The sequence below is a fragment of the Myotis myotis genome, unplaced genomic scaffold (genome assembly GCF_014108235.1).
Source record: "Myotis myotis isolate mMyoMyo1 unplaced genomic scaffold, mMyoMyo1.p scaffold_m19_p_4, whole genome shotgun sequence".
Classification (NCBI taxonomy): Eukaryota; Metazoa; Chordata; class Mammalia; order Chiroptera; family Vespertilionidae; genus Myotis; species Myotis myotis.
Genome location: NW_023416346.1, coordinates 64,220,916 through 64,248,504, shown reverse-complemented (window position 1 = coordinate 64,248,504; position 27,589 = coordinate 64,220,916). Strand labels below are relative to the sequence as shown.

Genomic DNA, 27,589 nt, shown 5'->3' with positions numbered 1-27,589 from the left:
TGAGCCCCCACAGAGATGGGACTGAAGTGGCCGGGGTGAAGTAAAGGCCAGCCTAATGGCGCGCACAGCAGGCCTGAAATAGTTTGCTAGGAAAAGGAGTCAGCAGGTTGCTGTCCTGATCCAGTAAAATTTATTTGCTGTCTGAGACTATTAGCAGCTGCTTCTTACTTGGGTTATTACTTTCTCTTTTAAGTTTCCAGTAAAACCTTCAGTTTGAGGGAGTTTCTCATTTCTTTTTTATATAACGCAGGTTTTATTATAATCTTTGAGATGTGTTTTACTTTGTATGGTAATAGCTCTATCTCATTCTACAGATTTCAGAGAATCAGAAAGCTGTACATTGAGGCTACAATGTACAGTTCAGTTTTGTTTTGCCCTGAGATTTAGTGTTTAATTTTACACATTGCTTTTTAGCTTATATATGCCTTTATAGACAATACAGGATGCTCTGTTATGTACCTTTTGAGCTCAAAAATTAATAAAAGGTACACAATAGGTAATTACCAATTATTCTACAATAAATGACTAGGCTTATGTTCCTGTTTTATAGTATATTTTTGCAGTATATTAAAAATGCTCTACACCACTGAAGATAATATTATTAAATTATAGTTCTTATAGGAGACAGAGTATTTCATAGCTAGGCCTTCATCCAAGAACATTTTTGAAAGTTCTTAAAAGCTTTCAACCTAAACTGTTTCTGGCATGTGTAGAATAAAGCACCTCATGGAAGCTCATTGTTAAACAGAAGCCACCTAACTATGATATATTTAATCACACACACACACACACACACGTTTTACTTATCAATGATTCAACATCAAACTAAGTGCAACCATTGAATAGGTTTCATGGAAGTTGACTTACTTTACTTTGATAAATAGCTTACATGTTGAACTCAGGTTATTCTTATTCTCATTGTTGGGAGCATAACTTAAATTGACCTTGTCATAAACAGAGTATTCTATTTAGACATATGTACTTTCACTAGAATTCGGTCCTTGAGACCTATTGTTCTAAGGTATACCAGCTTTACAATAGTTACATGGTGTCTAAAAGCAATGAAACGAAGCTATGGTGTGCTTGCTTATTAGCATTTTGTCTAGCTTAACTATGGATTTTGGTTAGACTGAATTTTTCCTTGTTTGTAGACTCCAGTTTTTATTGAAAATTATTTTGTCGTTTCCTATTTCGCATCTTCCACATCCTTACCTGCTTGGGTATTTTCAGTGACTTGGTCAAATAGGAGCATGTTTACATCCAACAAAGATCAATCCATCTTCGACTAACTTTGGCTTTCCTTTTCAATGGCAAATCTTTGTGTCTTTCTTTCTCTTTTCTTCTAGCATTGTGATAACTGCATCTATAAAAGGGGGGAAAGACAATGATATCTGTTATTAATTTTAGTATTATATGCATATATATTTCTTAATTAATGCATTTCCAATATAGTAGCAAATGTTGCTTACTCCTTTGCTTTCTCTTAAAATTACCTTACTCGTGGCTAATATGAGCCCAGTTGTTGACCAAGATTTTCCTTCAGTGTTAGATTCTGACCTTCAGCAGAAGTTATATGCAGGACTTCCATTGCTTATTGTTGATGTTATTTGCATTTTTAATTTGAGGAGGATTTATCCAGCTATCAGAATGTTGTGTTATGTGCCTTAGAGCAGTTGTTCCAAACCTTCCTAAAATTCATGATTACCGAGGGAGTTTTTAAGAGACACTACAGGTATTGTGACATTCTGATTCCATAGTTATGGGTGGGTTCAAGTCCAGATTACAAGAGGATGAGAGAATAGGGAAGGACAGGGATGTGATGTCAGGCATTCTACATTCTAGGTAGTGTAACAGAAAGGTGATAGGTTAGGAAGGAAGAGGGTCATGAGTCTGTCCAAAAAACAGGATAACTTGGAGCTTATTCAAATACTGTTCTTTTCACGTTTGCAAAATAGTCTCAAACCTTGCTTACTGCTTTCAAATTGAAAGTCCCCCCAAAATAAGTAAGCTTGGCTTAAAAGAAAGAAAGAAATGAAAACTTCAGGTACGTCCTCTCCTACCCCTCTCAGTTTTTCTAATGCTTCGATTTCCTTCAACAGAATACAGATGTAGTTTTGTGAGCTAAAGAAAATTACTGCTGAAAGATAAAATTGAAACCAGTTGGATTCCAAAAGAGAAAACAGAGACAATGTAACTATGGTTGTTTCCCATTGAGCTCAGCCAGCAACAAACCAAATTGAAATACTCAGTGATATTTGTATGTACATAAAGGAAGAGAACTGTATTACACAAAATGCAAAGGTCTGATTTAGGTTTGTTTTTATAGAACTCAGATTTTCATCTTATCATAAAGCAGCATTACCAAATATTGTAGCTCCTGATGAGCTCTCATTATACCCAGATATTGATGGGGTGGTAGAACCTAATTTTATAATGGCTGATTTGTTTTTACAGTCATTTTATATATAGACATATGACAAAGTCATATGAGAATATATGGGGGATAAGTAGGAGATGGTTATGGTTTGGGATAAAATCATTGGTCCCTGTAGGATTGACACATTTAAAAACGTGGGAGTATAAATGTGTTGATTATGTGAACACTTTGCAAAACAGAATTTTCAATCAACAGTTATCATAAGGCACTTCTAAATGCTATGTTGTAAGGAAAAGTTTGAATGTTTTCTTTTTAAAATATATTTTTATTGACTTTGGAGAGGAAGAGGGGAAGGAGGGAGGGAGGGAGGGAGGGAGGGAGGGAGGGAGGGAGAGAGAGAGAGAGAGAGAGAGAGAGAGAGAGAGAGAGAGAGAGAGAGAGGAAGAAAGAAAGAGAAAGAAACTTCATTGATGAGAAACAATCATTGATTGACTGCCTCCTGCACGCTCCACACTGGGGATTGAACCTGCCACCCTGGCAGTTGCCCTGACTAGGAATTGAACCATGCCCTCGTGGTTCGTAGGTCAATGCTCAACCACTGAGCCATGCTGGTCAAGCTGACCTCAGTTTTAAAAAGAAGTAGATAAGGGACCACACAGTTATTGAGCACCTGTGATATCAGGGATTGGCAAACTACAAAGGCTAGCCTGCCACCAATTTTTTAATATAAGTTGTTATTGGATTGCTTCCATGCTCATTTATTACTTATTGATAATGGTTGCCTTCATGTGACAACACCAGAGTTACAGTTGCAAAGTATGACCTGCAAAACCTAAAGTATTGACCATCTGGCCCAATCTAGAACTCTCACTTACACAATTGCTAGAATTTGCCTCAGCTGCATTTCAAAGGATATCCTGGTTCCTTCCAGGGGACTCTGGGGTGGAGGTGATCACCACTCTTCTGCTAATGTTCTTTGGCTTGGGCTTCCTCACCAAGCCTATGCCTTTATAAGCATATTCATGCACAACCACTTCTTTAAAGACCTGGTGACTTCTCTGAGCCCTTATGTCCCTGACATAATCTCTAGTTTTTCATCCATAATTTACACAAAAATTAGTTTACAAGACTGGACCAGGTAGAAACACATACCCCAAGCCAGTGTTCCATTTCTAGTCCTCTTCTTCCCCTTCCCCCTGTCAAACAGTAAAAAATAAATACCACCCAGCACCTCCTCTAGCAGGGGTGGGGAACATCCTGTCCCAGGGCCATATAAGGCCTGTGACATCATTTGGTCTGGCCCTGCCAAGGCATTAGGGGTTAATTAAATGTTTGATCAAATATAGCAGGCTAATTTTTAAGTTGATAATTTTGTGTGGCCCACAAATGATGTTATAAATATCTCAATGGCCCTTGGCAGGAAAAAAAAAAAAAAAAAAGGTTCCCCAACCCTGTCCTATCCTATAGGGATCACTGACCACTGAACTCAGAATTCCAGTTTGGGCAAGTGAGGATGCCAAGCCATGCCATCTCCACTGAGTCCTCTTATCTTGAGATAGATATATATATATATATATATATATATATATATATATATATATATATATATATAGAGAGAGAGAGAGAGAGAGAGAGAGAGAGAGAGAGAGAGAGAGAGAGAGAGAGAGAGAGAGCGAGCTAATATGCTAAGTGTCCAACTATCTGACAAGTCGCTATGATGCACACTGACCACCAGGGGGCAGACAATCAATGCAGGAGCTGCCGAGCTGCAGTGATTTGGCAACAGTGGTTCTCAGGTGATACACTCCAAAACCAGAGAGGAGGAAGCCCAATTCCTCGTGGGGCTGCACCTTCAACCATGGATTATGTTGTTTCTGGGGCACTGTTGTCCCCGAATCTGGTTTACTGCACACTTGGCATTTGTGTTCTACACCCTGTACGACAGGAACTTTGTAGAGTGCCCTCTTGCACCCTAGGACCCCTCAGGGGATGTCAGAGAACCAGTTTCAGCCCGATCACTGCAGGCCAGGCCAAGGGACCCCACCTGCCAGAGGGACCCTTGCTCACTCTGCAGATGCCAGGGAGGAGACTGCGGGAGGTTGGCTCCAGGGCATGTCCGGCCTGTCTCACCCAGTCCCACCCTGCCAGCCACCTTCTAATTAATTTTCTTTCAATGTTCACAAATCCATGCACTAGTTTAGTAATAAGTTATGGGAGGCAACTGTGAATCCTCTGTATCCATGGAGAATGGCGGAGCCTTGTAGCAACATCATGGACTTTGGGGTTAGACAGCCTGGGATTGAATCCCAGATCTACCATTTAACTTTTCTCTCAGATCTTTCACAAGTTTCTGGGGACCTTGGTTTCCTTATGGACTGAATGAATGTATCTTCCCAAAATGTGTATATTGAAGCCCTAAACCACATTGTGGCTACATTTGGATATGGGCCTCTAAGGATGTAATTAAGGTTAACTGAGGGGAAAAAACATGGGCCCTGATCCAATAGAATCAGTGTCCTTATAAGAAGAGACACCAGAGAGCTGGCTCATGCTCTTTTCCTAGGCACGCACCAAGGAAAGGCCATGTGATTACAAAGCGAGATTGTAGCCGCCTATAAGCCAAGAGAGTAGGCCTCTGAATGAAACCTACCTTGCCAGCACTTTGATCTTGAACTTTCCAGGCTTTGGATGGGTGTAAAATTTCTGTTGTTTGTTTAAGCCACCCTATCTGTGGTATTTTGTCATGGTATTCCTGAGCAGACTAATTCAAGCATCTACCTTGAACAGTTACTAGGAAAATCCATCTAGTGCAGTGCCTGGTGATGGTTATATGTAGAGTAGAGAGGCCCAGTGCACAAAATTTGTGCATTTGGGGGGAGGGCCTTGAGCCCGGCCTGTGCCCTCTTGCGGTCCAGGAGCCCTCATGGGATGTCCGTCTGATGGCTTAGGCCCACTCCTGGCGGTCAGACATCCTTAGCACTGCTGCGGAGGTGGGAGCGGTCCCGCCACCGCTGCTGCACTTGCCAGCCATGAGTCCGGCTTCTGGCTAAGCGGCGCTTCCCCTGTGGGAGTGCACTGACCACCAGGGGGCAGCTCCTACATTGAGCGTATGCCCCCTAGAGGCAGTGTGCATCATAGCAACTGGTTTTTCCGACGTTGGGCTGAAACCGGCTCTCTGACATCCCCCAAGGGGTCCTAGGTTGCGAGAGGGTGCAGGCCAGGCTGAGGGACCCCACCGGTGCACGACTGGGGCCCGGGAGGGGCACGGGAGGTTGGTCAGCTGGGGAGGGACCGTGGGAGTGCTCCAGGGTGTGTCTGGCCCATTTCACTCAGTCCTGATCACCTGAATGGAACACCAAGCTAACCTACTGATCGGAGCGTATGCCCCCTAGTGGTCAGTGCAGGTCATAGCGACTGGTCGACTGTCTTCCCCCTGGTGGTCAGTGCTCATCATGGCGAGCAGTTGAGCAGCCTTAGCATATCATTAGCTTATTATGCTTTGATTGGTTGAATAGCTGACTGGACGCTTAGCATATTAGGTTTTTATTATATAGGATTCTTTTTTTTTTTTTCTAATCCTCACCTGAGGATATTTTTTTTATTGATTTTTGGAGAGTGGAAGGAAGGGAGGGAGGGAGTTAGGGAGGAGAAGGAGAGAGAGGGAGAGGGAGGGAGGGAGGGAGGGAGAGAGAGAGAGAGAGAGAGAGAGAGAGAGAGAGAGAGAGAGAGAGACATTGGATACATTGATTATTTGCCTCCTGCATACACCCCAACCAGGGCTGGGGATTGGTCCTGCAACCCAGGTATGTGCCCTTGACCGGGACTCAAACCTGCAATCCTTTGTTGCACGGACTGATGCTTTAACTACTGGCCACACCAGCCAGGGCAGTTGTATGTAGTAGATTCTTAATCATTATGTACATCTCATATTTTCCCCGGTCATAATAGTCTGGGGATAAAAATAAAATGACAGAAACTATTGTGTGAGTAATGTACCTGAATTTGTCTTCCAGGAACTAGTCTTCTCCAGTTCCTCCCAATTGGTTTAGGAATTCTCCAGGGGAGGCCTACTTGTTTCTATAATGTCTAGGTTGCCCTTGGCTTTTCTATGTTTAACCTTCAGAATATCATTTTCAGGTATTATAATTCATTGAAACTCTTAAATTGCCTTTTATACAATGCATTCAGGTATTTTCACGGACATGATAGTGCTGTATACCAACCAATATTCTGTGTTTGTAGTATTGCTGTTTTTTCCTGTACAGGAAACATTTGTGCAGGTACTTTAATATTTTGTTGCATATAATAATTGACTTCCTTTGATAAATAATAAGTGGTGAATAAGAAAATGAATGTATTGATACTAGTGATAAGAAATATGGGTATCAGACATAATACAATTGTGGAGAAGATGGAATTCATTAGGCATATTGAAAGCAGTGGCTCTTTAAGCCCCCACCTCTACTGCACCACACATAACATATAGGTGTGCTGTTAAAATCATTTCATTTGAATTTCACTTTTACATTACAGTGTGCCTCTATGGCTAGGCCACCATTTGGTGTGTGTCACTTGGTTCCTGCTCTGACTGTTGATCATGCTATGTGAAGTCCAGGCTACATGCCCATGCCACAATTTGAAGTGCACACATTACTTTTCTAGTAACTTGTGCCATAGAGCATTCCTTTGCATTCATGTATCAGAAACTTTTAGCGGTGACATCCTTTTGTTTCTTTCTTATTTTGTTTTCCTATTCATTTTTTAATTGATAATGTATTTACATGGTTTAAAATTCAAGAGGCACATGCCCTGGCTGGTTTGGCTCAGTGGATGGAGCGTCGGCCTGCAGACTGAAGGGTCCCAGGTTCGATTCCAGTCAAGGGCATGTACCTTGGTTGCAAACACATCCCCAGTAGGGGGTGTGTGGGAGGCAGCTGATCGATGTCTCTCTCTCATCGATGTTTCTAACTCTCTATCCCTCTCCCTTCTTCTCTGTAAAAAATCAATAAAATATATTAAAAACAAAGAAAAAAAATTTAAGAGGCACAAAGACAGCCTAGAGTGAAATGTCTTCCTCCCACTTCTCTCTGTCACTCAGTTTCCTCCCTAGAATGAACTAATGTAATACATTTTCTATAAATCTTCCCAGAAACATTTTCTGCATATATCAGCAAATACATATAAATATTCTTCCCTTTTTCCCATAAATGTACTGTAGAGTCTTGAATAGCTTATTTGCTTCATTTAACAATATTTACTAAAGATCACTCCATATCATTCTATAAAGAGCTTCCCTGATCATGAATATAACAACTGAGTATTCCATTGAGTGGGCATATTATAGTTTAATCAAGCAGTTTTCTAATGATGAGCTTTTGGGTCATTTTAAATCTTTTGCTCTTATAAATAATGCACAATATACTGTAATTTATTCAATTTACTTCTGGTTAATGAACATTTATAATATTTTTTACTATTAATAATACTGGAATACATAATCTTATACATCAATCATTGTGCACAAATGAGTATATGTAGGATGAATGCCAAAATAATTGGAGCGCCTGTTCCTTTCCAGGTACAATTCTAGATACTAGTACATAACAGTGAACAAAACAATCACAAATCCTTACTTTTAACAGAGCTTACATTGAAGTGGGAGGTATAGACCGTAAATAAATAAGAGGGATATTTTGTCAGGTGATAATTGCTATGGAGGAAAATGAAGCAGGCAAAAGGAAAAAGGAGTGGCAAGGGGGAGTTGTGATTTTCAACCAACATCATCAGGAAAGTCTCTATGAAATGGGAAAATTAAAACAAGACCTGAAAGAAGTGAGGGAAGATCAGGGGATGGTATAACATCAAGTGCAGAGGTGCTCATGTGGGAGATGTTCTGGTATATTTGAAAACACCCAGGCAGCTAGTGTGGCTGGAATAGAGTGAATGAGAGGAAAGATGTAAGATATGAAGTCAAAGGAGACGACATTAAATATGAAGCAGGATATTCCAGGTTATTGTAAAGACTTTGGTTTTTACCCTGAATAAGACAGAAAACCATTGGAGGGTTTTGTAGAATGGAGGGAAGAATAGCAAAGGCTAGAAGTCATGATGGTTTGAAATCCTTAGGCAGAAGTGGCGTTGATAAAATACCGGATTTGCCCAAGAGTGGGATGTGGCCTGTGAGAAAGAAAAGTGAATGCTGATTTCTCTCTCTCTGTCTTTTTTTTTTTTTTTCTTGAACTGTTAGGATTGAGTTGCCATTTGATGGGAAGGAGAAAACTAAAAAGCTGATTGGGAGTAAGATAAGGAATTTGGATTGGGATGTGCTAAATCTGAGACACTTATTAGACATCATGTGGAAATATCCAGAATTTGAGAACTTGTTTTTAGGAGACACGGGTTCCCAGTGACCTTTCATTTGAAAAGAATATTTGATGGGATTGACAACACTGACTTTATTCCAGACATGCTCAGGTATATTTGTAACCAGGACTGAACAGTCCTACATTGTTGAGACCCTGGCTACAAATACTTGGTGTACTGGTTAATAATGCGGATTTTTTTTCAATAGATGGAGTTACACATATGTTGATATATATGCGATTTGATATGTATGCTATTTTGTTGTATTGACAACACACTTCAAAACTTCATATGTCAAATTTTCTGAAGGTGTTAACATCGTAGATATTTTTACGCTTAAAAATGTCAAATTTCATGCCAAAAAAAGAGCATTTGCAGGAAGTTTTAAGTCATTATTTTGAAGAACAGTGCTGCTGAATACTTCGAGAAGCTTATGGTGAATATGCTCCATCTCAAGATACTTGTGAACTCTGGTTTAAATGCTTTAAAAGTGATGATTTTGATGTGAAAGACAAAGAGGTCCAGGTCAACCGAAAAAATTTGAAGACCAACAATTGTAAGCATTATTGGATGAAGATGCGTGTCAAACTCAAAAACAACTTGAGAAAGATTAAATGTTGCTCAGCAAACAATTTCTGATCATTTACAAGCAATGGGGAAGATTTTAAAGGAAGGAAAATGCGTGCCACATCAACTGAATGAAAGACAAATGGAAAACCAAAAAAGTCATCAGTAAAATGTTGCATGGAATTGTGACTAGCGATGAAAAGTGGGTTTATTTTGAGAATCCCAAATGCACAAAATCATGGGTTGATCCAGGTCAACCATCAACATCGACTGCAAGGCCAAATCGCTTTGGAAAGAAGACAGTACTCTGCGTTTGGTGGTATCAGGAAGGTGTAGTGTATTATGAGCTTCTAAAACCAGGTGAAAACATTAATACTTATCGCTACTGACAACAAATGATCAATTTGAACCACGCTTTGATCATGAAACCACCATAATGTACCAGAGGACACTGCAAAGTAATTTTGCTTCATGATGATGCACCATCACGCACTTCAAAACCAGTTAAAGACCCTGGCCTGGGAAGTATTAACCTACCTGCTGTATTCACCGGACCTTGCTCCTTCAGATTACCACTTGTTCTGTTCCATGGCACACACACTTTCTGAGCAGCACTTCAAAACGTACAAAGAAGTGGAACATTGTGTCTCTGAATGGTTTGCCTCAATGAATGGTTTGCCTCAAAACAAGAAAAGTTCTATTGGGACGGTATCCACAAATTACCTGAAAGATGGGGAAATGTGTAGTTAGCGATGGACATTACTTTGAATAAAACACTTTTGATGTTTATCTAGAACTTATGGTGTTTTCTTTTATTATAAAATCCACTATTATTAACCAGTACACCTAGTATTTTGGGCTGTTATTTTGTTCAGTCTTGTCAAGTAAGGTTAAACTAAATTGTGTGCAGAATTGTATCAGTCTGAGATGGACCACATTGAATAGAAAAGCCTAAATATGAATATCTGAACTGTATTCTCAGCAAGAAATTCCCCATCAGCCTGGTGCTACTAGGTATTATCATACTAATTTCTACTGGTGTGTTTTTCTTAGTACTACTCTTGACATACATAGCCCTTAGGGCAGTGGTTCTCAACCTGTGGGTTGCGACCCCTTTGGCGGTCAAACAACCCTTTCACAGGGGTCGCCTAAGACCATCCTGCATATCAGATATTTACATTATGATTCATAACAGCAGCAACATTACAGTTATGAAGTAGCAACGAAAATAATTTTATGGGTGGGTCACAACATGAGGAACTGTATTTAAAGGGCCAGAAGGTTGAGAACCACTGCCTTAGGGTTTGTTGCTGGACTTACTGGTTTTTGACATCAATTCGGACATTTAGCATAATGAGAGGTTCTCTGAGTGCATGAGATGGCCAGAAAAACATCATACTTATAAAGCCAGAGCCAACCTGCCTGTAAAGGGATTATTTATAGCCTGAGTAAGGTACTTCACATAGGTTCAAGATTACAGGAATTCTCACAACCTCATTTGTCAAATACCAGGTTGAGGTTAACATCATACTTCAGTTTTGGTATTTAAATCATCTCTTCATACAAGGGAAATTCTGCCTAAAACCTGAAAGTTAACTTTATTTGTCCTTCCTAAGATATACATTACCTGCTGAGCTATTGAGACCCAATTGAAAATATACATTAGCTATTACACGTTGTTAAACATCTTGTTCTGGTGACATTTAGCGATGTTCAGTAATTGGCTTAATGAACAGGTGTGCAAGTATATTAGTTATGCAGATGTTAATTTGCAGTTACATGTGCTGCCTGATTTGGGGGGTTCTTGTCTAAACTACAACCAGTAAGATTTGTTCCTTAATTAGGAAATCATTACAAAGTATATGTGTGTGATTCCCGCCATTATAACCATTACTCTTGTTTAATGTGCTCTAAACTTCCGGAACACCCCTGGTAATGCCATTCCTATGGCTTCAGGTACTATGCAGGTGTCAGAATGAAATCTACGTTTCTGTGGGACGCCTGAGTTAGTGCACAGCTGTAGGCAACAGAGAGGGGACGCTTCACAGCTGTGCTGTGCGACATGTAAAGGGAGTCAGAAACGCAGTCTCCTACTCCATACTGCATCAGCTTTTCCTCCCAAGATTTGGTAAACAAATGTGTTATTTCTCACAAAATGGATCCAAAAACAGTTTAAAAGAAATTGTGCTTGCTTACCATGCTGACTAATTTTTACCTGTATTTTTTTTTATTATTCTCTTCCTTATTGTTTCTGATTGCTAGCTACACTTGGTCTTTGGGATTGCCAAAGCTAACAGTTTCTACACTATAAAAAGGGATGGGTATATTTATGTAATTTAGTCATATCCTTTTCATTTTTATGTTGCAAAAATGGACATTGGCAAGCTAATATAGCTAACACCCATGTATCAGCCTCCCAGGGTGAGCAAATATTAACATTTTGTCATATGTACTATAGGTCTTTGGTTTTAAAGAAATAAAACATTAGAGATAAAGTAGATATTTCTAGGGTGCTACTTATTCCAATGTCACCTTGCTCCCCCAAGACAAGCACAGTAAATAATCTGCTGAGTATCTGTTCCATGTTTTTATAATTTTACTAGAGGCCTGATGCATGAAATTAATGCAGGGGGCTTGGCCCTTGCAGCCCTGGCTAGCCCTTGTAGCCCTGGCTTCATCCTGAAGGTCATCTGGATGGTCGTCCAGTGTTCGTTCTGCTGTTCAGTCTAATTAGCATATTAGTTCTTTATTATATAGGATAATAAGCTTACATACTCATTTATAAGCAATATAAGATTAGTCTGCATTTTATTTTTTATTTAGATCAGTGGTTCTCAACCTTCCTAATGCCACGACCCTTTAATACAGTTCCTCATGTTGTGGTGACCCCCAATTTCATTGTTACAAATCGAACATAATTAAAGCATAGTGATTAATCACAAAAACAACATGTAATTATATATGTGTTTTCCAATGGTCTTAGGCGACCCCTGTGAAAGGGTCGTTCGACCCCCAAAGGGGTCGCGACCCACAGGTTGAGAACCGCTGATTTAGATTAATGCAATTGCATCATTTTCTACCACTTTTATTTTTCCATTCAGCATCATATTTGGGATCTATCTCTGCTGAAATATTTGGCTGTAATACAGTCACTGTAAATGCAGATTCTTATTTCATTATATAGTAATGCCTCCATTGTGGACCTCTATTTAACAGAGTTTGGATTTAACGGACAAAATTTCCAGTCCATATGCATATGTGAAAATTAGCACCCTGTTCATGTAAAGATGCTTTTAAACCAATATTTGCTTATAATTAAATTAATAGGTTGGTTTTTGTTATTAATTCACTTATTTTAAACAGATTTTAGCGAATAGGCCAGATGTTGGAAAAAACACTATAGTAATTTCACCGACATAAATAAATATTACATATCTACATTTATAGTCTATATATTTAAATCCAAGAGTCGCTTCTCATAAACAATGTTCGGGAATGATCAGCACATGATCACACTGCATTGCTGATGGTAATTGATTCTGTTGAGTGGAGTGAATTTCTGAAGCAGTTTTAATGGGTGCTGGCTGATGTTCCCACGTGTGCTAATCCATGCTCCAGCTGCATGCATTTGTTTACTTGAGATGACTGGTGAAGGCACACATTTACTAGACCTATTCATTGTAAATTTAAAGTTGCAGTAATTCATATGAAAAACTTTTCAGTGAAATTAACTTTCCATACATACTTAATTTTAATTACACAAGCGTGTCTACATAAGTAAAAATAGGTAAACTAATTTGTCAATTTTTTAACATATGCATTTGGAAAATCTGCTTTATTATATAATAGACTTTCAGAATTAATAGATAGCTGCTCACCTGAGTTACTGGTAGTCTGTTTTATCGAATATTCCACAATTTATCCATTTCATAACCTCTGACATGTGGGTTGTTTTTAGTTTTGTACTGTTGTAAGCATTGTGACAGTGAACATCTTGTCTCCTTGACCTTTTGGCATACAAGTGGAAGGATTGGGTTATAATTATGAACGGCACAACTTAAATATATTAGATGTTAATAAATGTGTATTTTAAGGTTGTTGGTCTGATTTTTACTGCTCCTGTTGGCACAATCAATACTCTGCCTCCTCATCCATACATGCATTTATGAGATGTTTTTGTTATTTCCAATTTGATGTCTGTGAAATAGTATTTCATTGGTTGTTTTCATTTGCATTTCCCTGATTACTGGTAAAATTGAGCATTTTTCTGTTACTTGCTATATGACCTTGGGCAAATGAGTTAATTTTCCTGTTCTATAGTTTTCTCCTTTGTGAAATGACAATGCTAATACCAATTGTATAAGGTGATATAAAATTAAATTAGTGCCAGGCACAGAGCATATATTTCTGGCCCCAGCGCACTTCTGTTGCGCTACTCTACAGAGCATATCCTATATAACAAAAGCCTAATATGCTAAGTGTCTGGTCGGCCATTCACCCAATCAAAGCGTAATATGCTAATGATATGCTAAAGCCACTCAACTGCTCGCTATGACGTACACTGACCACCAGGGGGGGCTGACAGCCAACGTGTTGACCAGTTGCTATGATGTGCACTGACCACCAGGTGGCAGATGCTCCGACTGGTAGGTTAGCTTGCTGCTGGGGTTCGACTTATCAGGACTGAGCGAGATGGGCCAGACACGCCCTGGAGCCCTCCCATGTCCCTCCCCATCCCCGATCGTGCACTGGTGGGGTCCCTCAGCCTGGCCTGTGCCCTCTTGCAATCTGGGCTGAGGAACCCTCCCCATGAGTGCACAAATTTCATGCATTGGGCCTCTAGTATTTAATAAAAGTTGATTTAGGTGGTGGTTGTGACGATTGTGGTTATGGTTACTACTACTAGTACTACTGCCACTATTATTATTGTTATACAGTGGGGCCTTGACTTACGAGTTTAATTCGTTCTGAGACCGAGCTTGTTAAGGAGCTTGTTAACTCAAATTACTCTATCAACTCAATGCAAAAAATCGGCCGAGAGACAGCTGGTATCTCAAAAAACTCATTAGTCGGGACACTCGTAAGTCAAGGCCCCACTGTAGTTATTATCATTACTATTACAACTTCTTCTTTTGTGTGTTGCATATATGTGTATTATACATATGTCTTTATAATATGTATGTGTATAGATATGTATATGTAATCGTTTGCTTATTTTCAGTGGTTTGTATGATATTTCCAGAAATGCAAGGGTAAAGAAGATTTTTTAAAAAGGGTGGAAAATAACAATTAAATTTTAAAAAATTATTGTAGCTATTGCACATAGAAATTATAGATTTCCCCTGCCAGCTGTTATCATATTTGCACTCATTTTAACATTGACTTATTAATTGAGTTAAAATAACACCTATTTCAACTCATACAGGAAAACAATATTAGAGTATAGAATATAATTAGAATCACTTCTGGAATTGTATACATATGGATAAAATATGTATTTATGCAGGGAGATCACAATCCCTATATTTATGTGATATATGTAAAACAGCAGTTGGGCATTTACTTATTGATTATAGATATATATGTACATGAACTTACATATATTTTTAGTATGGTTTTGACACTACTGTTAGCATTATTTACCCTGGCTTTATATATAGTACACTTAATAGAAAGTGCCACTTCTCCACATAATCCTTATAATATGATGTGACACATCAGATGATGCTGATTAAGAGATGCAATATTCTCTAATGTGGAACTGTGGCTATCAACAGCAAGAAGAAATTTTATTAGTGATATGTATGTATTAATTTAAGCTATATTGTTATTGATAAGAAAACTATGAATGCTAAATATCTTTTGGAGATACTGCCATAATTAGTAGTTTACATATAACCATGTATTTAAGAGTATGAGTAGATATTTCAGTCTTGTGTACAATTGTACACTCATGCTAGGCTAACACATTGTGAAGGTGACAAGTATTTGCTGGTGAAGGAATGAATAAATGAAAGAATGACTAGTATGCTGACTTTAGCAATCAATCTTTCTTACTGGAATTTTTAAATAAATTAAAATAGTTATAAAATTTGTATTATGATTTACGATTAGTTATCACTGTGCAAATCATTCAATGTTGCCCATTTCTAATATCTTAATATTTGCTACAAATTATACATTTTTGTCACATGTTCTATGTATCCACTGGGATAGTGGAAATTAATAGGAAATTTCAGAACATTGCCTAAATTTGATTGGGGAAAGAATATAATCATGTTTACTTTATTTATGCTGATGAAAATCCCTCAGTTGTAAAGGAGTAAATTTATACTACAGTTGCATGTAAAAATCCATGAATTAAAGGAAATATAATAATGCTCAGTGGGCATTTTACCTTAGATAATGAGTATCTTGATGTTAGCATATCTTTAATAATAATACAAATGCTTTATTATTATATCATTATCTTCCTACAGACAGTATTTTATAATGTTTCAGTATTGTTGGTCAGTTAGCTGTGCCAATTTATGAACCCAAATTAATTCAATCCATTGGATTCAAACATAATGGCTATATGGCTTTTCTTATGCTCAGTGAGAGATTGCATTTGACTGGAGGTCTCATTTTGGGCCTGCAGACCATAGAGCCATTGATGACTAAATCAGTTCTTGAGTTTATGTGTTAAAGTTTAAAATCTCTTCAGTCACATCAAAATAATTTCAAATAATTATAGAATCTCTATAATTTATTTTAAGTTTTTAAATAATTTATATTTTATTGTTATATGCACATTTAATCAGAGGTATACCTTCTTAACAATTTTTAAGTGCACAGTATAGTATTGTAGACTGTAGATACAATATTGTGCTGCAGATCTCTAGAACTTATTCATCTTATATAACTGAAACTTTATTCCATTTGAACAGCAGCTCTCTATTTCTCCATCCTCCAACCCCTGGCAACCACCATTCTACTCTTTATTTTCATGAGTTTTACATTTTAGATTGCTAATATAAGTAATTTAAAGCATTTACATAGAGCATTTAGATTACTTATATAAGCATTGATCCTTTTGTGGTTCACTTATTACAGTTAACATGTATTCTAGGTTCATAGGTGGGATTTCCTTATTCATAAAGGCCAAATAATATTCCATTTTGTGTGTGTGTGTGTCACCTTTTCTTTATTCATTCATTCCTTAATGGACATATAGGTTGTTTCCATATCTTGGCTATTGTGAATAATGCTGCAGTAAACATGGGAATGCAGATATTTCTTTGAGATCCTGATTTCAGTTTTTTTGGATATGTACCCAGAATTGATTGCTGGGTCATATGGTACCACTATCTTTCATTATTTGAGGAATTGTCATACTTTTTTCTAGAAAGGCTGCACCATTTTATATTCCTACCAACAATGTGCACAGGTTTCAATTTCTCCGCATCCTCACTAACACATCTATTTTTAAATAATAGCCATCCTAATAGATGTGAGGTGATATTGTAATTTTGATTTGCATTTTCCTCATGATTAGTGATGTTGAACATATTTTCCTATATCTAATGGGGGTTTGTATATCTTCTTTGGAGAAATAACCATTCAAATTTTAATCAAGTTATGTAATTGTTCATTTTTTAATCAAGTTATGGGATATTAAAGTTTTGTGAGCATTAGAAACATATATGGAATAAAAGCCTATTAGGACAAATGGCATTTTGTAGTCATTATGAAAGCAGGAAAATTTTAATATATGAAGCCTTTAATACTTAGTTAGGTAAATTTTATGTATCATTGCCTCTCTTCAAATTCTCTACCAAGCCTGTGGTTGTGATTGCTAAGGATGCTTTTAGAGACAAGAAAGCAAAGGGCAGTAACAGCCACTGGGCAATATCTACTGATCACGAACCATTATTGTTTGTGAAAGTCTGTCTAATTAAGAGACTATTTTAAACTAGCTTTTCTCTAGTAATTCTCAGAACAGTAGCACCCACTCATGGAATTCTTACCATTTCTTGAACCCAGGATGAAGCCAAATTGCATACATAATACAAGAGATATATAGTAGGATTCAAAAAACAAAACTGTGAACTCTAGATATTTGAGACATCTAATCTTAATTTTAAATAACTTGTTCATTTAAAGAGGAGAGAGGTTGAAGTCTATTTTAATGAAAAATGCAAAAATGAGGCATACGAAATGAGCATTATGTATGTCTAGGATAATCAGGAGGCTGTTAGTTTGCAGGATAATCTTAATGTATCCTTCATGCTACAGTATTTTTATCCTATATATACTTGCTTAATCAGTCTCCTGTAATGGGGTTTAAAACATATCGAGAAATTAGGACAGTTGTCTTGGCTATTACTTTGCGTTAAAACTAATGAATGATTTTAGAAGTAATTTCAGTGTGATTCAGATAATTTTTTTATTGACAAAGGGAATGACTCTTGGACTGTCATTTCTTTATATAGTTGTCTTAAGCTGGGGGGTGGCTTGAAAATTGAATCAACTAAATTGCTGATGATTGCATAGGAAAGACTGTGCTCTTAGAAAGATCATTTGAGGAACATATGTGATGATTTTAAAAGAAATACATTAAAAGTCATTTTTCTTGCCCTCACTGGTTTGGCTCAGTGGATAGAGCATCAGGCTGTGGACTGAAGGGTCCCGGGTTTGATTCTGGTCGAGGGCATGTACCTTGGTTGCAGGCTTGATCCCCAGTAGGGGGCGTGCAGGAGGCAGCTGATCAATGTTTCTCTCTCATTGATGTTTCTAACTCTCTATTCCTCTCGCTTCCTCTCTGTAAAAAATCAATAAAAATATTTTTATAAAAAGTCATTTTTCTTCCAGCACTAGCAATAACTATTGTGTTGAGTAAAGATGGCAAATTACTTGTCATCTCTGAAAAAGATTATGATTTTTAAGTGTAATTACTATCTAGTCTCCTTAGACTCTGAGTCATTTTAGGTTGGTGATACTAGTAAAGTTTAGAACTGTTAGGACTTTAGTTATTCAGATAATTTATTTTATAGTAAGTTATTTGATTTTCATGTATTTTGCACCATGAAAATAAAGTTGGTCTTAATGGACCTATAGTATTTTGATACCTTCTGTAATATGTCTAGAATGTTTTCCAGATGCTAACATCTGTGAACACATAGCTAAGCAAAATGTACTGTGGTTGTGTTGATTTTTCCTCTAATGAAAATCAGTAACTCCTTTGTGATCTCTGTACTAAAGTCAGATAACTTAAAATACTAAAGATAATTATTGCCTCAAAATTTAAAGTAATAAAGAGCAGGATTATGACTATATAATTGAGTGATGAAATTTAGGAACATGAGTTTGGGGGCAAGAGTATATCACTTCACTTGATCGAACAAAAATGTTGGCTTTACTTTACTCACATTTTTTATGGCCCCATTACCTAAAAACTTATTTTTATATTATAAGTAAACTGGTAACACATGAATGAATACAATGGTAGCTGTTGAATTTCTGTATTGGACGGTTTAGGGATTTGCCTGCCATAAAGCTTCATTTTCATAGCAGCCAGCCAGCCAGGTTACTTTTTACTTTGGTTTTTGGGATGGCTTATTTGGGGGAGGGCTGACGGAGGTAATCGGGAGCTAAAGCCACTCCTTGGAACTGCCACTCCACAGTTTCAGGTCATTTAAATTCTTTATGAACTACAGGATTACATTTTGAATACAGCATAAATATATGTTCTGTCCTAAGAAAGCAAACAGTACTAAAAAAATGGTGAGGGAGACAGAGCTAACTTACTCAAAAGACCTGTCTCTGAGGTTTGTTAATTATGTTTAAGCAAATGGGTGCTACTGTTGTGCAAGTTGCAAATGGTTCATATCTATTCTTCAGAGCAGTCTCAGCAGGAATTTTTATATGGCAACCTGGTTAGCAGTTAAGTTACCTTAGGTATTTCAAAGCAATTTCACTGAATTAAAGGGATGCCTAAATTTTAGCATGTTAGGATAAATGCATGTCTTTTTCCTCAATTAGTCCAAATTAGGGAGATTTTACTATATATTTAATTCCAGTGCTGCTTCTAGGTACCTGGTAAAGGAGTAATTAATGTTGCACATTAGTTAAGAAGCAGCAATTGATTTTTGGTTCTATTTGGCTTATCTTTTCTGCTTAAGTGCTGATATTTAATTTGTTGGGAAACCTCTAAACAAGTCTATATTTTTATGTTTATCCTCTTCCTTGAACTAATGAAATAAACACATTTATTGATTTTCGCATGCACTTTATTAATGTAGTTAATATGCCTTACTATGTTATTCTGTGCATTTGTATTAGTGCCATTATTGTTTATGAATCAACATTTTTCTTTCAGTTCAAAAGAATGCAGAAGCTTTGGAGGAGAAGCCCCAACCTACCAAGAAGAAGGTGAAAGAGCTGAGAGTTTTGGATCCCAAAACGGCCCAGAATCTGTGTATGTGCTATTTCGTGTATAGGATGGTGGTGAGAGGGTGGTTATTGAATGGATTTAAACAAAGTTGTAACTTCTTCGAACAGGCATGTTTAGCATCTACCAGAAACACAATTCTATGTAAACATGATTTGGTTTTCCTTTTTGTGGTTCAGCCAGAATAGGAGGCCATCATAATTTAGTCTTCCTCAGGTTTGATGAAATGTATGAATAATAAAGTTTTGGAAAGTGCTGATAACTCGACCTTGTCAGAGGACCAGTGAGACCTATGGCAGAGCTGTACAGGGTTTTGTTTTCCTTCTGCCTCGGCTTGGCAGTGACAGGTTTAGCGTATTCACTAGTCCCATTGGGCAAATCCTTTTCTGATCCTCCTTTACGTTTGAAGTAATCGTGATGGGAGCTAGATAAATGGTTAACCACTGCACTTTAAAACTGGTTACTAAACCTTCAAACCTTTAACAAACCAGTCAGCCCTTAAGTATACTTTCATTAAAGCAGCCGGACAGTTAAAGCCGTCTTCATTTAAGTAGGCCTTATGTTTTACTTTGACAAATTTCCCCCTCTATATTGAATTTAGCATTCTTTGTCACCACAGTAGACTGTGTTTATATTCTGAGAATACTAAAACACTCTGCATGAGAAATTTCAACACATCAAGCATTTCTAATTGCGCACAGAAATGCCATAGGAGTTTCTTTTGTTAAAGAACGTGCTATAGGGAATCCGATTGAAATAAACAGCTCATCATTCTCCTGTCAGCCGGAATGTTGCTGTCAGAAAAGCAGTCTCCAAATAGCTGTTGTGAATGTGTATGCTGCTTATCTGATGGTACATTTTTTTTCCTAAATATGTTTTCATTGATTTTTTTAAGAGAGAGAGGAAGGGAGCAGGGAGGAAGGGAGTGAAGGAGAGAGAGAGGGAGAGAGAGAGAGAGAGAGAGAGAGAGAGAGAGAGAGAGAGAGAGAGAGAGAAACATCGATCACCTGCCTCCTGAAACACACCCTACTGGGAATCCAACCCATAACCTGGGCATGTGCCCTGACCAGGAATTTAACAATTGACCTCTTGGTGCACAGATCAGTGCTCACCAATTGAGACACACCTGCCAGTAGTACATTTTCTTTATAAAGTGGATGTTTAGTGTTGTGTGTTTTTTAAAAAACAGTATTATCTTAATTGCTAGTTGATATCTGTCAACATTATTAATTTTGATTATGGAGATCCCACTTGGTGTTTACATCTAGGTAATAATGTACCTAGACAGTACGGATTTTTTTTAAGTGCCAGAGAAGTCATAGGGACCTTTACATGAAAAAAAATTCTTAGGAATATATTCCTGTTCTGGTGATAAGAACAAACAAATGTTCTTTCAAAGGTATGTGTAGTGGAGGCTAAAGTATAATGTATTATTGAAAAATACTTTCTGAGTAAGCATAAGCTTTTCTGGGTATAATTTATTGAATTATTTCAATATGACATAATATGTACTAATTAAGAAGATGTTGACAAGGGAAATCGTGATTCAACATATAAAGCAACTAATAGTATAGCATGTGAATGTCAGCAGGAATGCAGAGATCAATGATGTTCAGACCCTTTAATTTTTTCCTATATGGGAGAAATGCTATATAACTTGATATGCTTTTCTTGTATTTGGCTACTTTATTGTCATTCCTGAGAAGTACTGTGTTGGATGCATCTGACAATCTCCACACTAAATTCTACTTTGAATTAAAAGGCCCACCTGAAATCAGATCTCTAACTTTTCATGGGTCATTTCGTATCAGCTCAATCTAAAATGCCTAAACATGTAGTTGTCACTATTAGTATGAATTTTATTTTGTATATAAATATGTTAGCTGTAAACATTAGATCCTGTGATAATAGGCCATTTTACCTATTACTTGTAGAAGCTCAACTGGTGTTCCAGTTTGGAGACAAAGGCAATGAGTGTTTATGAGTGTAGTAGTGTAGTACTTTGAATGGGAGGTACTTTTGTTTGTTCATAACTCTGTAAATTAATATTAGTTAGAGAATTTTTGTGTTGCAAGTCTATGAAATGGGAATCAGGTATTTATTAGGATGTTAAAAATTTTATGCTGTTCTGTTTTTAATAAACTCAAATTTATTTTAGCTATCTTCCTTGGATCATATCGTATGCCATATGAAGATATAAAAAACATTATTTTGGAGGTCAATGAAGACTTGTTGACTGAAGCCTTAATTCAGGTAACTTGCATATTTTCCTTTTATAATTCATTCTCACAGGTATTCCTACGTTGCTGTCTTCTAGTTGTAAGGAAATATTCGTCTATGTTTGGATTATACAATCAGCAATATCTAGCTGTGTTGATAGTCAGAGGACTTAACATAGAAGATCTAGGTTCTGTTTCTATTTCTTCCATTTATTAAACGTGTGTGTGTGTTTTTAAGTTTATGCATATGTAGATATACCATTCCCTATTATTCACTGTACAGAAAATTGCATGTATGTCATCATCATAGTGACTCTGTTAATTAGATATCGTTATTATCATTTTATGGATGTAAAAGAGAAGAGGCCAACAGGTTAAATAGCTTGCTCAGGATCAGTGGGTAAGTGGTAAAGTTATCCTTTGTTCGGCACTGAACGTATGCTGGGCATTGTGCCAAGCATTTGATATATTTCATTTCATTGACTCCTACAGCAATCTTATGAGATCAGTACTAACATCCTCATTTTCCAAATAAGAAAACTGAGGCTTAGAGAGATTGCCACATGTCACATAGCTGGTAAGGGGCAAAATAGCAGAGCTGGGCTTCAGAACAATGTCTGTCTGTCATGACTCTAAAACCATTGCTCTTTCTAGTCTATTATTCTGCCTCCTGTGGGCAGACAGGTTTGGCTTGCTTTATCTCTGCATCGTCATCTGAGATCACAGGGCCACTGTGATGATTTCATCCAAAAAGTGCTCTATTCTAGAAATCTAACATATTATTAGAATTCTTGGTATGTCTGCTCCTATCTGTTTTAATTTCTAGGAAGAAACACTGCAGAGATTTGCTGTAGAAAGGCAGTCATTGTAGTTTTTTGTTTGTTGTTGAGCCATGCCATTTGCTTTGATTTTAAGAAGACTGGTAGTTTATGCTGTCATAATTGTGCCATTTCTTCCTCAGACTGTCTCTAAATCTCAGAGAACCAGTGTTTGTCATTTGAGCAGGTTGTGTCTATATGGAATTTCTGTTAACCTAAAAGTAAAAGACCTTTCAAAGTGAGAGGCAAACAAGTATTTATTTGAGATCACTAAGAATAGCTATTCTGGAAACACTGATTCAGGCAGAAGCTAAACTGGTGTTCCAGTTTGGAGACAAAGGCAATGAGTGTTTATGAGAAAAGGGAAGGGGAATAATTGCATTAGTAGAGGAAGGCATTTCTATTGATACAGATAACAAACAAACATAGTGGTGTTAATTCTAAACAGTGTTTTTTGTTGTTTTTGTTGTTTTGGCTATTTTGTTAATCCAGTAGTCATCAGTCCAGTAGTCATAATAATTGCTTTCTTATTATCTTTGCAAACAGGTCTTTTTCAAGGCACAAGGTTGCTTAAGCCAGTCCAAAGGTTATTTTGCCCTGTTTTAACATCCTGAAGATTTAAGGCATGAGGTGTACAAGCCAGTTTCTCTGACATGGCAGCTCTGGTTCTGTTTTAAAGTGGCTCTGTTTATGTTATTGTTTACCATTCCTTCATTTCGTAGTGGAGGCTTGCATTACAGTTTACCTTATGTATATGTTTTAGATATGTTCACTTTCTATAGGACTAAGGTTTAGTCAGTTGATATAAGCTCTTCATTATCATGACACGCTCAGTATATTATTCTCAGTAAAAATCCCCTTGTGGTAAACTTTTTAGAAAAATGTTTTTCTCTGTGCAACTAGCAAGTCAATAGTTCTGTGAGTGGAAATGCAGAGCTGAGCACATGTCTCCTGTCCTCCTTAGTCCCATGATTCTCTGTGCACTAGTCAGAATGAGGACAGCATTAAGCCAAAATGTGACTTAGTTCTCTCTTTTTTTTCAATTGGAAGTTTAAATTTAAATTATAAAAAATCACACAAATATCTGACTCCTACTTAATAATTGAAGCTTTCTAGTTTTTTTCTGTATAACCCAAGTATAGTAGAATAGAACCATATTTTGAAGAATTAATCAATGTAGTCATTTATTCTACCCATTAAAACTGTGTAGTTTTTCCTTCATATTCCTTGGTAAATAAATAATGTAAATATTCAGAATGCTACTGAGGTATTTATTTCCTGGCAACATTAAAAACTTTAAGTCATGTTTTCACCTCTTTAGGGAATGTAAGAAGAGAAAGATTATCGCTATAAGTGTCCCTTTACTATGCAACAAGTTTTTAACATGTGTCTATAGGAATGTATTACCTGGAATTTTTGTAGCATAAATAATATAAAGTTGTTTCTCTCTTTAAATTGGGTAATCCTGGTCTGGTTGGGAGGAATGAATTGCTTGTAATTTAGAGATGGTAGTAAATTATGTCTAAATTGTTGAATTTGTGGGCTTAATCTTATCCATCATGACAAAACAACTGCTTAAGAAATCACATTATTATTAGATTGTGCTCTGGGAAGGTGAGTGAAGGAGAATCACCGAGTGCTGACCCTGCCAGGCTCCTTTTGTGCATGTAACACCCTGTGCTTCCATGCATTTCCCGTTTGCTGTATGTGGCTTCCTCTGAGCCTGTCTTGTCTCTTCCTCTTTTCGAGATCTCCCTTCCCTTTTCTAAGCTTCTCTTACTGGTTTTCACATATTTGTATGTTTTACCCCTTGCATCCTTTGCCCCACCAATTTTGTGCCTGCTTTTTGTTGAGGCTTTTTTCTTTCCCCACCCCAGACTGCTTTCTTTCTCAGTCAATGCCAGATACGCTATAATTTTCTCTCATTTCTTCGCCTTCTCAATCAAAACTCATTTTCTTAGTTATGATTGTAGTAGAAAACAATTTAACATACAATTTACTAGTATGCATGATTGGAATTGCGCTGCTTGGATACATACAAGGCACAACTGGTGAGTAACTCACCTGGGTTATTGAAGTTAATGTTGCGTTTATCCAGACCAATCAAATGTCTCAGTATCTGCCAGTAAGCAGGAAGTTCCTGGGTTGAAACAATTATTTGTTTCCAGCACCTAAAAGAGTGCTCGCACCCTCCGGAAGAAGAAAGATTATAATCACCAGTGTCTCCTTCTCCATCCCATCCCAGAAACATTGGCTTCAGTGATGCAAAAGTAACATCAATTTGCCATTCATCGGAGCTGTTTGCTATTTATGCCTAATTACCATGTAGCACATCGATAATGCACAACATTAAATATGTATCATCAGATTAACTTTGTTGTAAGCTCTAGTTGATTACAGTGCTCAGCTCCATCCATGCATAAATGTAGTTTGTTGCTCATGCGGCGTGGTTGTCTCCTCATAACAACAAAACAACAAAAAACAATTAAGGACACATTACTTTCCAGGGACTGGAATTAACACCAGTATTCTCTCTCCTAGTGTGGGTCAATAGGCTTTTCCTGCCAGATAACTAAACTCTATTAGTTGTCTGGCAGGATAAATGTCTTAGTAAAATAAAATAAAAATTAGCAAGATCAAGCTCAAGTTTTAAGGTTATTAATAAATAAAAATACTAATATCTCTTCTGTTTAAAAATATCTAAGTCTAAATTAGAAACTGAGTTTACAATGTGGAAGAAGTTGAAATGTCCGAAACTACTTACAGCACATAGAAACACTTAAAAGTAATCATATCCTGAAATTATTGAGGAGCTTTTAATAGATGCAGTTATGAATTAGTTCCAAATAATGTGCACTAAATTTAGGTGATTTGTAGGGTCACTTCATCTTTGAAAATCTGCTTCAGGATAATTTAATTTGATCTATTGAGAGAAAAATCTAAGACCAGTTAGTGTTTTTAGGATATCAGTGGTAAAAATTAAATATTTGTAGACATACTTACATATAGAACATTGACAAAGAAATGAAACTAAGAGTTTCAAAAAGTTAATTAAAACCTTAAGGGAAAAATAAAAGTATGCTCTATTTTGGAACATTAGTGCTTATAAATGATTCTTAAATGCTGTGGAAATTCATGTTGGTAGGGAGTTTGTGGTCATATTCACAAAGTATATGCAGAAAAAATATGGTTAACAGAGACGGTAGTATAATAATGTTGCAGAGTAACTTGCAAAGATACTTGTAAAGCAGGGATTGCTAACCAGGGGTTCACAGCCCCCTTTGGGGACTCGTTGGGAAAATTCCAGGGCTCCTGAATTTGGATGTGAACAATACTGCATCTTATTTTCTTTAACTTGTAACTGATATTTCACATTTCATTTGATTAACAATGTGGGCAATATGCCAAAGAAATATTAACAGTATCTCTAACTTTGTCACTAATAGAAATAATAAATATTTTCATATCACATAAATTTGTGGTAGATATCTTGAAATATTGTTTGTAGTCATTACTACTTCAAAATTATACTAGTTATTAAAGCTGCCACTAGATCTTATTTTTGAATGCTTTAATCAAGGAGCACATCCATGATTATCACAACTTATTTTTTAATATGTTGATATATATTTCAGTATAATTGTTTTTTATTTCTATATATTTATTCTCTATGGAAAATGGACCTATAAACTGGTATAACGGGTTCATGGCACAAACAAAAAGGTTAGAAATTAGAACAGGAAAGTTTCCCAATCAAGATGGTAGGGATGAGTCATTCTCAACTTCAGTTCGCCCTCACAACTATCCATAGAAAGGACACCATTATAAAAATCCCAGACCTAGGGTTGATTCAAATGCACCCTCTTAAACTAGAGAGACCAAGAAGGACTGCATTAGAAGGGTAAGAGGTTCAGCTACATTCTGACCATATTGCCCCTCCCCAATCTGGCAGAGTGCTGCACCAGGAGGGCCTTCATGGGCCTATGGCTTCTCCAGTGGAAAGAGAGAACCCTAGGTGGACATCCAACTAGACCAACATTAGGAGATTCTTCCTGGAAGACCCACTCAGGTCTCACCTCATGGACATTCATTGGCAGAAACTGTGGAGCCTGACCATTGAGGATCAGAAATAGATGGAGAAAAGGGGATGGGGCATAGAGAAACCATCACTAAGATATTGGCTGACCACATTACTGCTTTCAGGACTGCTTGAGAAGAGATCCCAGCCTATAGCTCTGCCCATCCTCAGAGCTACTTTGATGACCCCATCTAGCCAGGGAGCTCGGTTGGCAGTTCTACCTGATTCAAGTCCCCAGTCAATGGCTGTACCAGCCATGGAGCCTGTTCTACTGTCATCCCCAGACAGGGAGCTAATTTATAGTCCTTCACAAATGCTGACCGTAGCCTGTAGTCTCAACTGGTCAAGAAGCCTGGCCAGAGAACCCAAGTAGGTATGAAGTCCATCCTACAACCCTGCCCAACTGTTGAGCATGCACTTTGGTCCTGCATAACCAAGAATCATGAACAGTGATTCTGGGCAGCCTCAGAGCCCAACCTACACTAACACCAAGACACAGAGTCCAGCCTATAGCATTTCCCAGGCAGTGAGCACAACCAGTTTTATGCCCAACTATGGACTATACCCTGTGGCTCTACCTGGGTACAGATGGAGGCCCCTCTTGACCAGAGAGCTCATCAGTGTTCTTGCCCAACCATGGAGCACATTCAGTGGCTTACCTGATTGTGAAGCCCAGTCAGAGGGCCAACCCAACATCAGGGAAAAGCCTCTGGCCCCAACTGAACATGGTCCAGC

The 27,589-nt window shown here is 37.4% G+C and overlaps 1 protein-coding gene across 9 annotated transcripts in view; it reads left to right on the top strand.

Moving 5' to 3' along the window:
- The window catches only part of DIAPH2 (diaphanous related formin 2), a 939,982-nt gene that overhangs the window by 388,127 nt on the left and 524,266 nt on the right, over nucleotides 1-27,589 (top strand). For all 9 annotated transcript variants that reach the window (XM_036305330.1, XM_036305327.1, XM_036305331.1 and 6 more), the window contains 2 exons: nucleotides 19,668-19,766; nucleotides 21,898-21,992. In XM_036305330.1, coding sequence (XP_036161223.1) covers nucleotides 19,668-19,766; nucleotides 21,898-21,992 — 194 coding nt within the window. The remainder of the gene's footprint in view (nucleotides 1-19,667; nucleotides 19,767-21,897; nucleotides 21,993-27,589) is intronic.